The sequence below is a fragment of the Delphinapterus leucas genome, chromosome 20 (assembly GCF_059928025.1).
Source record: "Delphinapterus leucas isolate spDelLeu-1000000601 "Yukka" chromosome 20, BTC_Dleu_Yukka2, whole genome shotgun sequence".
Classification (NCBI taxonomy): Eukaryota; Metazoa; Chordata; class Mammalia; order Artiodactyla; family Monodontidae; genus Delphinapterus; species Delphinapterus leucas.
The window spans coordinates 13080329-13095767 of NC_143148.1; the positions used below are offsets into that span (position 1 = coordinate 13080329).

Consider the following 15439-nt stretch of genomic DNA (forward strand, 5'->3'; position numbering starts at 1 on the left):
AAAATAAATTAATTAATTAATAAACTCCTACCAACATCTAAAAAAAAAAGTCTTATAAATAAATAAAGCAATGATGTCTGGATATTAGGAGAAATCAGCAAAGCGCCTGAGGAATACCAGGAAGTGGGTGGAGCTCAAAGGGCACCAAGCTGGTACCAAGCACCTGTTCAGGGTAGACTCTAGGTGTCCTCCAGTGGGTGTCTTTAATATCCTGCCAACTATTCCAAGAATATGTCAATGGAAATTTAATTTAAAAGTTTTTTGTAAGGGGTGCAGGGACTTCTCTCAAGCCAAACTGAGAATTACAACCCAGGAGTCAGACTCTCAGAAAGCACTCAGAACTGTTCCACCTGTTAGAAGTTGAAGGCACACTCATACATATTTTCTAAACAAAGGATAGTACATCAAAATGGCATATTGATATTTTACATAAAGTTCACCAAGGATACACAGTCCAGGTAAACACTTACAAAGCAAGCAACAAGTCACCATGACGCCCTGCTGAGATGGGAAAGAATGCTATTCTTTTAAGAAGTTACATTGCTAGCATCAGAATAAAGGGGAAAAAACTCTTTACGGTCCAGTAGGCACTCCCATCTTTGACAAGCTCTGATTAATGTGTAATGCAGATGCACACTGCACATTAGGGAGAGAGGGAAGAGGCCCAAATGGACACCTTTCATGTTTACATTTTCTTTTTTTTTTTTTTTTTTTTTTTTTGGTGGTACGTGGGCCTCTCACTGTTGTGGCCTCTCCCGTTGCGGAGCACAGGCTCCGGACGCGCAGGCTCAGTGGCCATGGCTCAAGAGCCCAGCCGCTCAGCGTTATGTGGGATCTTCCCAGGCCGGGGCACGAACCCGTGTCCCCTGCATCGGCAGGTGGACTCTCAACCACTGCGCCACCAGGGAAGCCCCATGTTTACATTTTCTTGACCTGCCTTTAAATATAAATTTTATTTCGTCAGGGCCCTGGTTTTGACCCTCATTAGGAGGTCCTGTTGCAGGGGGACCCCACGGGTAGGAGAGAAAGGAAGTAAAAGGATTAATCATTCTCAGAGACACTCCTGGTATTGACCCTTGCTAGAGGACCCTGGTTTTGACCTTCATTATAGAGTCCTGGTAATTTGAATGTGGTCTAGATACTGCTGGAAACTGATAGCTTAAATTTGGCCTTGGGTGTGATTCAGAGCCAATAAGTTCATCTGAAAATGAGGCCTGTGAATGTGAATGAGTGATGTGTATTATTATCTATTACTGTTATTTGTTTAAACTAAATTGGCTATATGCAAACTAAGGAAATCTTGCCCTTAAAATGGCCAACATGGGGCCCTTCTGATGTTCTAAAACTGGTTTTCGCATATGCAGTTTAAAAAAACTTGGCTTCTAGGAGGAACCTGCATTTCTCTTCCTGTGCCTCTGAGATGTAAATATTCTACCAGGGCTCTCAGGAACTCATCTTATTTGACCATCTCCAATTCCTGAGACTGGAGGAAAAAAAGGTAAATGAGGCTTTTTAAAAACTGAAGCAGGGAGACTTCTCTGGTAGCCCAGTGGTTAAGACTTCGCCTTCCAATGCAGGGGGTGTGGGTTCAATCCCTGGTCAGGGAGCTAAGATCCCACATGCCTCGCAGCCAAAAAAAAAAAAAAAAAAAAACCCAAAACATAAAACAGAAACAATATTGTAACAAAATTCAATAAAGGCTTTAAAAATGGTCCACATCAAAAAAAAAAAATCTTAAAAAAAAAAAAACACTGAACCAGGAAAACTATGAGATCTCTGTGTCTATACGAATGTATGTCTGTGTACATTATAGATATATGTCTTTACCTTTGGATGGTATTATATCAAAATTAATTTGTAAATGACCTCTATTTTTTTTGGTTTAAAGGCAATTAAGCACTTATATAAATTCTCAAAAATATAAAAGAAACTAACCCAAATGCATTTCAAGTTCACATGATCTGGGAAATATTTAGTATTAAGTTAATGTCTGGTAATGAAGATAGTTTAAGCTTGTTGGTTGTATTAATATAGACATGTCTTTAGGGTCATCAAGATTAAGTATGACACTTTTATTATACCTAGGTTTACTGAAAATCAATAAGATATTCCTGTTGTAAAATTTGTCAACAAGGAAAGTAACTGGATAGGATGAAATGTTTAAGTAAGTTAAATGTAAATAAGATAAGAGTTCTGGGGTGAACTCTTTGGGAATAATTACACTTTAGGAATGTCTACTTAGAAATAGTCTCTCCAGACTTTTGTTGGTGGTGGTGGTAACTTCAAACTTTAGAGTTTTGCTAAATTAAGTAATGGGAGTTCACTGAATATCCAGATCATTTCAAATAGGATAAAATACTGCAATATTAATTCCTCAACAGGTCTAAGTTTACTACTTTTGTCTACTTACGAGAGAGAAATGAAAGATGTTGCATTTATTAGACACACATTTATCAGTACCACACTGAGGAAAGAGGTTATGTGATGAAAAGATACATCTTTCTAGAGGTAATAGAATATGTTCATAAGTTTGCCAATCAGGAAATGCTAATATGTTCACAACTGCTTGCTTTTTGGTTTTCATTAGACATTAAGGTTTTTAAGAGTTAAAACTGTAATGTAAAATTGAAACTACTAGAAACAATAAGGGAAACATTTCAGTAGGCAAGGAAAGTAAGAATGTGTGTTTTCAGTAAAAGAAGGCATGAGGAATGGAAATGCATTTTGTTAAAGGGAATAAAAGTAATGTGGTCCTCAAGCTGCTTATTTCTAAATGGGAAAGAAAATAAGGGACATGGGCTTCCCTGGTGGCGCAGTGGTTGAGAGTCCGCCTGCCGATGCAGGGGACACGGGTTCGTGCCCCGGTCCCGGAAGATCCCACATGCCGCGGAGCGGCTGCGCCCGTGAGCCATGGCCGCTGAGCCTGCGCGTCCGGAGCCTGTGCTCCACAACGGGAGAGGCCACAACAGTGAGAGGCCCGCGTACCGCAAAAAAAAAAAAAAAGAAAGAAAGAAAATAAGGGACAAACCAATATGGATACAGAAAGTTGTGTACAGTTTTTTAAAAAGGAGCCCTTGCACTTTCCCTGGTGGCACAGTGGTTAGGAATCTGCCTGTCAATGCAGGGGACACAGGTTCGAGCCCTGGTCCAGGAAGATCCCACATGCCGCAGAGCAGCTAAGCCCGTGTGCCACAACTACTGAGCCTGCGCTCTAGAGCCCCCCAGCCACAACTACTGAGCCCGTGTGCCACAACTACTGAAGCCCATGCGCCTAGAGCCTGTGCTCCATAACAAGAGAAGTCACCGCAATGAGAGGCCCATGCACTGCAACAAAGAGTAGCCCCCACTCTCTGCAGCTAGAGAAAAGCCCGCGCACAGCAACGAAGAGCCAACGCAGCCAAAAATTAAAAAAAAAAAAGGAACCCTGAAGCATCTCTTACAGAGATGTTAAACTCACTAGGATTATTTGGTATGTTAAATTATATGGGAAGAATTGTCCAATGAGTGACAAGCCTTCTTAGGTTATACTCTATGGTTAAATGTTATATACATTCTAGAACTTATATGAAATTTCTTTAAAAATCTTATATGTCCTGGTATAATGGTATTAGTCATAACTCTAGTTAAAATATTGTATGTCACAGCAATAACCAAGTTTCTTTTTCAATTGCATTGTAATCAGATCTTTAAGTATGCCTTTTAAAGTCTTTTGTCATTTATAGACAGTTATTGTTTTACTGTTTTTTTCCCAAAAAAGCTTCGTCCTCAAGGTTCATAAAAAGGAATTTTTGACAAATACAGGTTTATGATATACTTCAGAAAATACTGCTGAACTAGATAAGAAATTGATTAATTCTAATGGAAACCCTGATGGCTTCATAAAACTGTTAACAAAAAGGAATTAGTTACATAGGACTGAGTGAAGTGGTGAATATGGTTGTAATTTTTATGGGTTTTATCTTAAATATTACTGGCTTTTTAAAAAATAAATTTATTTTATTTTTGACCGTGTTGGGCCTTCGTTGCTGCGTGAGGGCTCCCTCTAGTTGCAGACAGCGGGGGCTACTCTTTGTTGTGGTGAGCGGGCTTCTCATTGCTGTGGCTTTTCTTGTTGCAGAGCACGGGCTCTAGGCACTCGGGCCTCAGTAGTCGTGGCACGTGGGTTCTAGAGCACAGGCTCAGTAGTTGTGGCGCATTGGCTTAGTTGCTCCGCCGCCATGTGGGATCTTCCCGGACCAGGGCTCAAACCTGTGTTCCCTGCATTAGCAGGCAGATTCTTAACCACTGCGCCACCAGGGAAGCCCTATTACTGGCTTTTAATCTGTGTTTTCCAGATATAAGGAAACCTTTAGCCTCAAGCTAATTATGATTCACTGCAACTTGGTAAATTATACCTTTGTGAGCAGAGTTGAAAAATCAGTCTTTTCTCTCTATTGATCCCTTTAGAAACTGGAAACTCTTAGGTTCCCAGCAGAGTGAATAAGGAAGGTCACACCTCCTGACAGGTGCAGGAATCTCAAGATATTGTGAAGACCTCAAGAAGCGAAGAATTCATCCAAATCTATAGACAGTGCAGGCAAAATCTGTGGCAAGCCCTTGGCATGGCTTTTCTGGCCTTGAGAATCCTTTTAAGAGCACAATCTGAGGTTCCTCATAAAAAAGTTAAAGCACAGCTAATTTAAAAGAGCCTGTGTCATCAACTACACTTATGTGAAAATCAGGACAAGTTTACTGAAACCAGACTTATTTTTCAAACCAATTAGTCTTAATGTGGTTATATTTGATTAAAATGAGGGTAATTTTGGAGAGAAGAACATTATGTTTCAGTGGATATTAAATTCTAGTTTTGTTAACTGAGGTCTGTATTTATTTATTTTTTATAGGGTCTTTTTTTAAATTTATTTATTTAATTTATTTATTTTTGGCTGCATTGGGTCTTTGTTGCTGCATGGGCTTTCTCTAGTTACAGTGAGCAGGGGCTACTCTTTGTTGCAGTGTGTGGGCTTCTAATTGCGGTGGCTTCTCTTGTTGCGGAGCACGGGCTCTATGTGCACAGGATTCAGTAGATGTGGTGCTCAGGCTCAGTAGTTGTGGCTCGCAGGCTCAGTAGAGCATGGGGTTAGCTGCTCCGCGGCATGTGTGATCTTCCCTGACCAGGGCTCAAACCTGTGTCCCCTGCACTGCCAGGCAGATTCTTAACCACTGCACCACGAGGAAAGTCTGAGGTCTGTGTCTAGTATCTAAGACTCACCTCCCAGGTAGCTCCTTAGTGTTGTGTTACATTACTGTAAAGTGTAATTGAAATACTGAAAGGACACTCTAAGTTTCTTTCTGAAGCTTATCACAGCAATCTATCCTTGTATAAAAATCAGATGCCTCGGGCTTCCCTGATGGCGCAGTGGTTGAGAGTCCGCCTGCCGATGCAGGGGACACAGGTTCGTGCCCCGGTCCCGGAAGATCCCACATGCTGCGGAGCGGCTGGGCCCGTGAGCCATGGCCGCTGAGCCTGAGCGTCCGGAGCCTGTGCTCTGCAACGGGAGAGGCCACAACAGTGAGAGGCCCACATACCGCAAAAAAAAAAAAAAATCAGATGCCTCATGACCTGCAACCACATTATGCATGCTGGAAAAGGCATCATTTATGACTTTTTTTCCTTTTTTGGCCATACCATGTGGCATTCAGGATCTTAGTTTCCCGACTAGAGATCAAACCCGTGACCCCAGCAGTGGAAGCACGGAGTCCTAACCGCTGGACCGCCAGGGAATTCCTGGAAAAGGTATCACTTAAAGGACTGTCGCCAACCTAGATAAAAGAACCCATACCAAGTATTCTTAACTAGCTCACACACAGCGAAACTGAAGGGAACTGACTCCTGAATTCATATTTCCCGTGTAAGAAGAGCCTCTGCAGTGGACTGGTCTACAGAAAGGACTGCTGACCCCAAATTACACCCACACTAGGACGAGAAAAAGGCAACAGCAGTGGTAGGCAGCTGACCCAAAAATCTGGACCCAGCCTTTAAGAGCCATTCTACTAATTTAACTGAACTGTTTACCAAATGTTTGTCTCCCTATCAACACTGAAAGTTATTGCTTTACCTCTAACCATACTATGCCCCTAATGTTTAGGATGGAAGGAAAATTCTCTGGGGAAGTTGTCAAAGACTATAACTACTCATGACATGTATCACTGCTTGCTTTAGGTCTGCTGTTAAAAGCACATGTACAATGTTTGTGCAACAGTTCGATATAATTTATAAAATGAATAGCCTATGAAATGTTTCCCCATCCGCATATCTCTGAGCTTGTTCACTATGTCTGATTAGTTTTCCCCCAATGTGGATAACTAGGCAAATATATATATGAAGAAAAAGGAGGCCTAGCACCAGAGGACATGGTGGACCCAGGGCCAGCAGCAACCAACCTGGCATTGAGGGACAAATATTGTGCTCTATCAAAAGATTTGCAGACAAAAGGGAAAATGATAGAGGAACTTTTCACCTACTGAGGGATGGCAAAGTCATTCTGGCTCTCACATGATATAACTTGAACTGTATGCTGACCAGAGTGGCCTGTTTTGTGGCCTATTGAACATCCACTGTACATCTGCTTTGGCCACTGAACACGAAAATGCATTTAAAAAATGCATTTAAAAGTCAAAATGGAAAAAAAAAGAAAAAGTCAAAATGGAGTGACCATGGTTCAGGCATCCAAGATGGAGCCGGGCGGCCATTGTGGATGGGATTTGAGACCCACTCCTGCTTTGCTGAGAACCTGAACTTCCTGAGCTGTGTCAGACTCAGGATGGCACCAGTTGTTCTCAAAGCAGTAGTCTGCTGACAGTTGTAACCTTACGGTCTCAAGGTCTCCTCTTACAGCTATTAATTTTTTTCTTACTTTGGGAATAGTAACAAACAAGAAGGCCGAAGACATAGCCTTCTAGCAGAAGGCACTAGAGTCTTTAGTCAGAGGAGGGGATGAGGGAGTGTGTGCAGAAGTGCAAGGAGGTGAGGCTGTGCATTTGTCTTCATGGCTCTGTGTGTGTGACTACAGCACACCAGTGCATGTTACGGTGAGTAAGAATGTAGGGAGGCATGCGTGACATGATGAACTGCATGTCTTTGTGTGACTATATGTAAATGTGTGTGTGTGAGAATCTGTGACTGGGTGTCGATCGGTGAATATGTGTGTGGATTTGTCTGCATGTGAGGGTTCTCCCCTACACAGCAGTGACTGTTTAAATGACTGTGGGTCTTCCCATGTGTATCAGTGTGGATCCTGGTTGGCAGAAGTGGTGGCCCTGTGGCCTGGGAGTTACCCAGATCTCATCTCTGAGCATTAATGAGAGCAGAAGGAGTGATTCCTTGGATGCCTCTTCTCAAGAAGAGTGAGAGAAGGTGACCTCAGACTGTAGGGCGCTGCATCTCCAGTCTGGGTGCACACACAGTGACCACTCGCTCCACCTCAGGTATCCTCCCCAAGTCGGCCCTTCCCATTGCCTCACAGGAGGAGGGTGAGCAGATCCTGGACCCCAGGGGAAAGCTGTTGGGAGACTTGGTTTCAGAGAATCAAATCACCTGAAGCTGGAATGAACACATTCAGCCTCGGTCCAGACAGTTTACAGCGGATTTCAGTCAACAACTTGTAGATTCTCCCCAATTCCTTTCCTGTCCCACACCCTTTGTACAAGTACTGACTGCGTTCTCAACAACATTGTATACATTCTTGAAAGGACATGCATTCCCCTTGATAATTCCGATGCATATACATCTACATCCCACACACAGGGGTTTCCTTTTCCATTATTACGTCCCTCTCTCTTTAAACAAATGTTTTTCACTGGAGTGAATTTTTACACTTTCATATTTTTATATCCTCAAGTCTTGTCTTCAGAGTTTCAGATGGTAGAAAATAATTGCAGGCAGTATTCCTGAAAGGGTCCTCCCCCTTCTGACAGGTCGCCCCTGTATGGACCCTGCATGTGCCAGTGATTAGGCTAAAGGTTTTGCTCATCTATTCCTGAGAACACCCTATGAAGTGGGAATTTCTGATAATCCTCCTTGTACCAAGCAAACTGAGGCAGGGAGAGTTCAAGTAATGGATCTAAGATCTCACTGCTCGTAAGGGGCAGAATCAGGATTCGAATCCAGGCAGCCTGGCTCTTGAACCCTTGCTCTTAACTATGATCCTCTCATCTCTTCAAGGACACAGGGACCTGACTCTCGTGAAGTGGGGAGATTGGGGCCCTCAGAGTTTGTTCTTTGATGTGTAACCTGCTGCACCCCTGGGAACTGCTGTAGGAGGGGAGCCCACACCTGGCCTTGCCCCTCATCCACTCTTGTCTCCCCATGGCAGGTCCTGTACACATGGCATGTGTCCTTGTCTATTGGTTCTTCAGTGACAATCAGAGGGAAACCTGCCATATCTTTCAGGTGGGTACGCTATAGCCCATGGGTGGGGAGGTGAAGGAGAAGTGAGAATATTAGAGTATGGGGGCGGGCAGGTCACTTCATGTATGAGTGATGTTAAAACATGAAATAGCATAATGGTAGCACAATGCAGATGCAGGTCCTGGAGACCCCTGCAGTACCAGGAATTATGCCTGCAGTTGCAGAACTGTTGGCAGGTCTTGGGGTCTGGGAAAAGGGGTCAGGGCTTTGGCTCTTCATCAAGGGGCATAGGACTTCCAGCAGATAAAGAACCAGTAGCCCCAGGCCAGTGACTTCTGCTCAGTTTGAATCTTGGGCCAAGGAACAGGGCATCCTGCTATCCTGGGCAGGATAAGCTGAAGGAGGCCCACAGGAACAAGGATTACAGTATCCCCCAGGAAGGCCTTCCTTCTACCAGGGAGGAATTGGGAAAGAATGTGTATGTGTATGCCAAATGTGGGTTCCCCCACAAGAAGAGGCCTATTCAACATGCTATGTGCTTGCCCATCAGCAAGAACCCAGAAATGCAGGTGGATTTCCACACTGGGACTGATGAGAACTCAGACGTTGCCTTCCATTTCCAAGTGTACTTTGGCATATCTGTGAAGATAAACAACCGTCAGAATGGGAGCTGGAACTGTGATGTGGCATCCTCTGGAATGCCCTTTGTGGATGGCCAACCATTTGAACTGCACATCTCGGTGCTGCAAAATGAGTACCAGGTAAGTGCACCCAGGAACCATCCATTCCACGGCCTCTACAAGCTCTCAGAGGAGGACACAGCTCTCCCTGGCCTTGCCCCAAGTGTCCTTCAGGGTCCATCTCCCATAACTACTCCTGCCCCTTTAATCACAAAGCACCCTCTGCTTGTACCGCCATCCTCAGGTCTTTTCCTAAATCGAACCAGGGTCAAGATCAGCTTACCTGCCACTTCCCTCAAGGTGGAGAATTTGCTCTGACTTCACCCATAGTTATCATTTCTACCTATGCTGTTATTATTTGAATTTTCATGTCACTAAATAGTTAAGATATGCATATGAGTAATTTTAATCCATCCAATATAAGTCTTTCTCTCACTCTCAAACCAGGACAACTGTTACCAGTTTCTTTACACTCATTCCAGAGGTAATATATGCTTATACAAGTACATCTAACTATCTACCCCTTTATATATAAAGTATATACTTTTATTAATGGATAAAAATATATACTTTTATCCATTTTATATATATATATATATATACTTTTTTTTTAAAGAAAAGGTGTCATGAGTTTCTCTATATATCACACCATGAAGACTAGAGTTTATTTGTGATCTAAGAATATATCTTAGGGGCTTCCATGGTGGCGCAGTGGTTGAGAATCTGCCTGCTAATGCAGGGGACACGGGTTCGAGCCCTGGTCTGGGAAGATCCCACACGCTGCGGAGCAACTAGGCCCGTGAGCCCAAACTACTGAGCCTGCGCATCTGGAGCTTGTGCTCCGCAACAAGAGAGGCCGCGACAGTGAGAGGCCCGCGCACTGCGATGAAGAGTGGCCCCCGCTCACCGCAACTAGAGAAAGCCCATGCACAGAAACGAAGACCCAACACAGCCAAAAATAAATAAATAAATAAATAAATATCTTAGATCCATGACGTTTCATAATTTAATGTTTGCATAACATTCCAATAGAAGGATTACCAAAAATGATTTAACTTGACCCTTATTAATGCACATTTAGGTTGTTTCCAATATTTTGCTCTCAAGAATGATGCTGCAGTAAGGTTTCTGTACGACACTTTTGTCATTATCAACCTCCCAATACTTACATTGGAGGAATAACTGGTTCAAAAACCATATGAATTTTAAATATGACAAACTAACACCCAAAAAATGACAGCTTCTGAAGAGTCTCACCAATAAAGAATATGTTCAAATATTCTGCCCTTTTTAAATGGCTAGGCAAAAAAAATAATATTTTTTAAGACTGAGGTAGAGCATCTTTTCATATGTCTATAAGCTGTTAAAATAATATCCTATTTTTAAACCATCTGTACTATTCTACCTCTTTAAGACCACTTGAGTTTCATTCTTCACCACCGTCACCCCAAATCCAAGGTACTCAAAGAAAAAACTGGGTGATCAGAGAAAATGGCAGCAAAGTTTGCAGAACTGAAGTGTATGCATTCAGTGAACACTTACCAACCCCTTAGCCTGTGATGCTCTGTGCAAGAGACAGGGAGTCAAGATTCATGAGACACAGTTCTTGGCCATGAGAAGCTTCTAAGCTAGAGGAAAGGCCACGCAAATATAGACCGTGCAACAGAGAGTGGTAGAACCTCCCTGGAGGAATAAGAGAAATACAGAAAACAAAGCGAACAAGTCTCCAAAACAGTCCCAAAAGTTAGCCTATAAAAAGAAGCATATCTACTGGGTTTCGAAGTTTGAATAGGGGTTTTCTGAGTGGATAGTGTGTGTACTAGGGCAGAAGGAGAAAGGAAGACTGAAAGTTTGTTTGGTGGCATACTGTATTTCTGACCCATTTTCCCTTCCAGGTAACGGTAAATGGCCAAAAATATTATAGCCTTGCCCATCGACTCCCACCACAATCTGTGAAGTTTGTGCAAGTGTGGAGAGATGTCTCCCTGTCCTCAGTGTGTGTCTGCTAAAGAGGGATGTGACCAGACTCCCCATTATCAAGGAGGTCCCTCCATCTAAGTGACCATGTGACTCCCAGAGTTCGCTAACAGATTGGCTCCTCCTCACCCTTCCCCAAAACTTGATCATTAAAACTTCTGAAAACTTAACAGGGTTTGGTTCTTGCTTTGGGGGAAAAAAGAGTAAGTGGTCATCACCAAGAGGGGTGTGAAAGTACTATAGAAAAGATCAAGGAATCTAAAAGCATAGCTATTGCTCTGACACAAGGACTAAGGGACAGGGTCACTGAAATGTCTGCAAAGACATTAGTAAAAATATCCTTATATAGTACCTACTATATGCCAGACACTGAACCAAAACCCTTCCCCCATTTCAGACAACTAAACCAAGATATAAGGCATCTGTCTATATACACAAAGCTATAATTGGTGATATGGGGAAGAAACTTTGTAATTTGAGGGAAATCAGGTGAAATTCATAAAAACTACTAGAACTGATAAACGAATTCAGCAAGGTAGCAGGATACAAGATTAACATACAGAAATCGGTTGCATTTCTGTCTCCCCAGGAATAGGAGAAAATAGGATAATAGTCACGTTTACATCAAGCCAGATTTACTGCTATAACTGTCCTGATATCCCTATAGAAGTTGTGCTGTGGTTTTTTTTGTTCTACTTTAATAGAAAGTTTAAAGCAAATATTTAATTGCTGACCTCAGAAATTTTGATAGTTACACACATATTTGGGAGTTTGTTGGTCTCATTTGGAGACTTCTTTGGACCCTCCTTTATGTACCTTTTAAAAATAAAAGTGGAAATACCTTTAAAAAAAAAAGAAATTGGTTGCATTTCTTTTTTTTTTTACACCTTTATTGGAGTATAATTGCTTTACAATGGTGTGTTACTTTCTGCTTTATAACAAAGTGGATCAGTTATACAGGTACATATGTTCCCATATCTCCTCCCTCTTGCATCTCCCTCCCTCCCACCCTCCCTATCCCGCGCCTCCAGGCGGTCACACAGCACCGACCTGATGTTTACACTAACAATGAAATATCAGAAAGGGAATGTAAAAAAAAATTATCCCCTTTAAAATCACATCAAAAGAAAAACATACTTAGGAATAAACCTGACCAAGGAGCTGAAAGACTTCTATGTTGAGAACTGTAAAACTTAATAAAGGAAATCATCCTTTCCTTAGGGAGTATTCTACTTGCCACTTCCATAGTTTTTCAGAGAGTCAGATTTATGAATAACTCTGAATCACTTTTTCTTCTTATGTGGTTCTGTTTATTTAAAGGAAGAGACATATACTTTGATAAAAAAAATTAAAAAGGAGAATGTTTAAAAGATATAAAAGAAATCAAAGATGATTCAAAGAAATGGAACGATATCCCATACTCTTGGATTGGAAGAATTAATATCATTAAAATGGCCATACTACCCAAAGCAATCCACCGATTTAATGCAATCCCTATCAAATTACCCATGATATTTTTCACAGAACTAGAACAAATAATCGTAAAATTTATATGGAACCATAAAAGACCCAGAACTGCCAAAGCAATCCTGAGGAAAAAGAACAAAGCAGGAGGCATAACCCTCCCAGACTTCAGACAATACTACAAAGCTATAGTAATCAAAACACTGTGGTACTAGCATATGGATCAATGGAACAGAATAGAGAGCCCTGAAATAAACCCACACACCTACAGTCAATTAACCTTCAACAAAGGAAGCAAGGCTATCTTTGGACTCAGTGACTGGCTTCCACCAGTGAAGCAGAAGGTACAAGATATAATAGGACCTAGCCCTGGGAGTCAGGCAGTGCCACTCCCATCACATCCTATTGTTCAAAAGCAAGTCAAAGAGACAGCCAAGGGCTTCCCTGGTGGCGCAGTGGTTGAGAGTCCGCCTGCCGATGCAGGGGACGCGGGTTCGTGCCCCGGTCCGGGAAGATCCCACATGCCGCGGAGCGGCTGGTCCCGTGAGCCATGGCCGCTGAGCCTGCGCATCCGGAGCCTGTGCTCCGTGACGGGACAGGCCACAACAGTGAGAGGCCTGCGTACCGAAAAAAAAAAAAAAAGAGACAGCCAAAATAATGGATGCTTACTAAACTAATTGTGGTAATCATTTCATGATGTATTATGCTGTACACCTGAAACTTACACAGTGCTGTGTGTCAATTATATCTCAATAAAAATGGAAGGAAAACAACCCAAGGGAAAAACAAAAGAGAGACAGCCAAAATCATGGGGAGGAGGCTACATAGGGCATGGGTCTCCTGACTTATGGTTCTTGGGAAGTCATCCTTGGCCACTAGCTACTGTTCCACCCTCAGGCCCCAGTGACTTCACACTTCCCACATACCAAAAACACTAACGTCTCTCTAAAGAATTCCCAAGCGTAGTACAATCACAAAAAAACAGGCTCAGGAATGATGTCCAGCATCTCATTATCTAAACCAGGACCTGGTGCTCACGAAGTCAATGCTGAAAGAGACACAGGGGAAAAATGCAATCAACACACCCATTTTAAGAGGGGGCAGCAGGAGATGTATAGCAATCCTCGGTCCCTATCATTTCTGAAACCAGCCAGCCTCAAATCTATCATTCTCTGCGGGAATCCCTCTCTGCAGCAATTGGCACCACCCTCCATTCTCAGCTTCTATGAGTTCTTGCAAGACGGTAAAACGGGAGCTCCTTCCTTCTAGAGGCTCTGATCACCTGCTCCTTAGTTAAGTCTGGAGAACCACTTAGGAGACACGAGATATTGCCTGCAAATAGACCAAGACAGACTTAAGAAAGTCCTCTGTGTCCACAAGGACTATCTCAGGCATCAGTTTTGATCATTCATATCATCTCTCACCACGCCCACCGTCACAGCTTGTAGATCTTCAACTGTAACCTTATTAACTGGTCTGCCTCTTTCCTTAACCTTCTCAACGTAACCTCCAGATACCTTGAGGTGGCAACTCACAGCTCACCGTGCTCTTCAGGCCTTTCTTCCTGGTTTCACTCCACAGGGGAATGAAATTTCCTCCTCTCTATCTGTAAACTCTTGGGTTCTGATTTGGCCCAATCTCCTTCTTACACCTGCCCTGTCTCATTCTTGGTCACTTCAGCATTTTGAAAATGGATCGTAGAACCCCATCAGTAGCCTGTAATTCATGTTTTGGGGAATCAGGCAATTCTTGGTCTAAGTGGATAAAAACTATCCTGTGGCCCATAGCTTACTGAGCAGAGCATGAGTTAGATTTTATATCAACTTGTCCCTTGGCTGGTGGCTACTTTATTTGCATAAACTACAGAACCCTGCACAGTGGCCCTGCTAAACAAACATGTAATAACTGCCCTTCCCTGAATGATATTTGTCAACCAGTCCACTTCACATAGATCGGTACATTCATCTCTATCTTAGATACTGCTCTGTGCTCAGGGTGGCCAGTAGAGATGTTTCAGATACAAATATATAACATAGAGAGTCCAGGGATCGATGGTCAACAAAAAACTTTGAAGTGCCTCTGGTGACTTCCCCAGCCCCCATTTTCCTCAATCCTTCTCAATCCCTGATCATTTCTCAGCTAACAGGGCATTTCTCAAGAAATGGAAAGCCAGCCTTGGGTCCTAAAGCCTTCCCTTCTCAGTGCCTTTTGCTCTTCCCAGTCTGTGCCAGAGTCCCCAAAAGAAGAAGTTCTGTTCTGTGATAATTCTACTCTTTTTTTTTTTTAACATCTTTATTGGAGTATAGTTGCTTTACAATGTTGTGTTAGTTTCTACTGTATAACAAAGTGAATCAGTTATACATATACATATATCCCCATATCCCCTCCCTCTTGCGTCTCCCTCCCACCCTCCTTATCCCACCCCTCTAGGTGGTCACAAAGCACTGGACTGAACTCCCTGTGCTATGCAGTTACTTCCCACTGGCTATCTATTTTACATTTGGTATATATGTGTATATATGTCCATGCTACTCTCTCACTTCGTCCCAGCTTACCCTTCCCCCTCCCTGTGTCCTCAAGTCCATTCTCTAAGTCTGTGTCTTTATTCCTGTCCTGCCCCTAGGTTCATTAGAACCTTTTTTTTTTTTTTTTTTTAGATTCCATATATATGGATAATTCTATTCTTGATGCCCAAGTCCCCAAAAGCCGTTTCCCCTCTGTGGCGTGTCCATGGTGCTGACTAATGATGGCTCTAATGTGGAAGCACGTCTGTTTCCAAGTGAGGGAGGGGCAGGCAACACAGAATAAAAGGGCCCTTTTTTCTGATGAGTCATAGCACTAAATCTCTTTGATGGACGAAACATAAATTCACTTTGGATTTTCTGTACAAAAATTTGCAGGGACTTCCCTGGCGGTCCAGTGGTTGGGA

The 15439-nt window shown here is 42.7% G+C and overlaps 1 protein-coding gene across 1 annotated transcript; it reads left to right on the forward strand.

Moving 5' to 3' along the window:
- The first annotated feature begins 7063 nt into the window (after positions 1-7063).
- LOC111180527 (galectin-10-like) lies at positions 7064-11437 on the forward strand. Its single transcript, XM_089903493.1, has 4 exons — positions 7064-7071; positions 8300-8431; positions 8940-9150; positions 10965-11437. Exons 1-4 carry the CDS (start codon positions 7064-7066, stop codon positions 11076-11078), a joined length of 465 nt encoding a protein of 154 aa, XP_089759619.1. The 3' UTR covers positions 11079-11437.
- The last annotated feature ends 4002 nt before the right edge of the window (positions 11438-15439 follow it).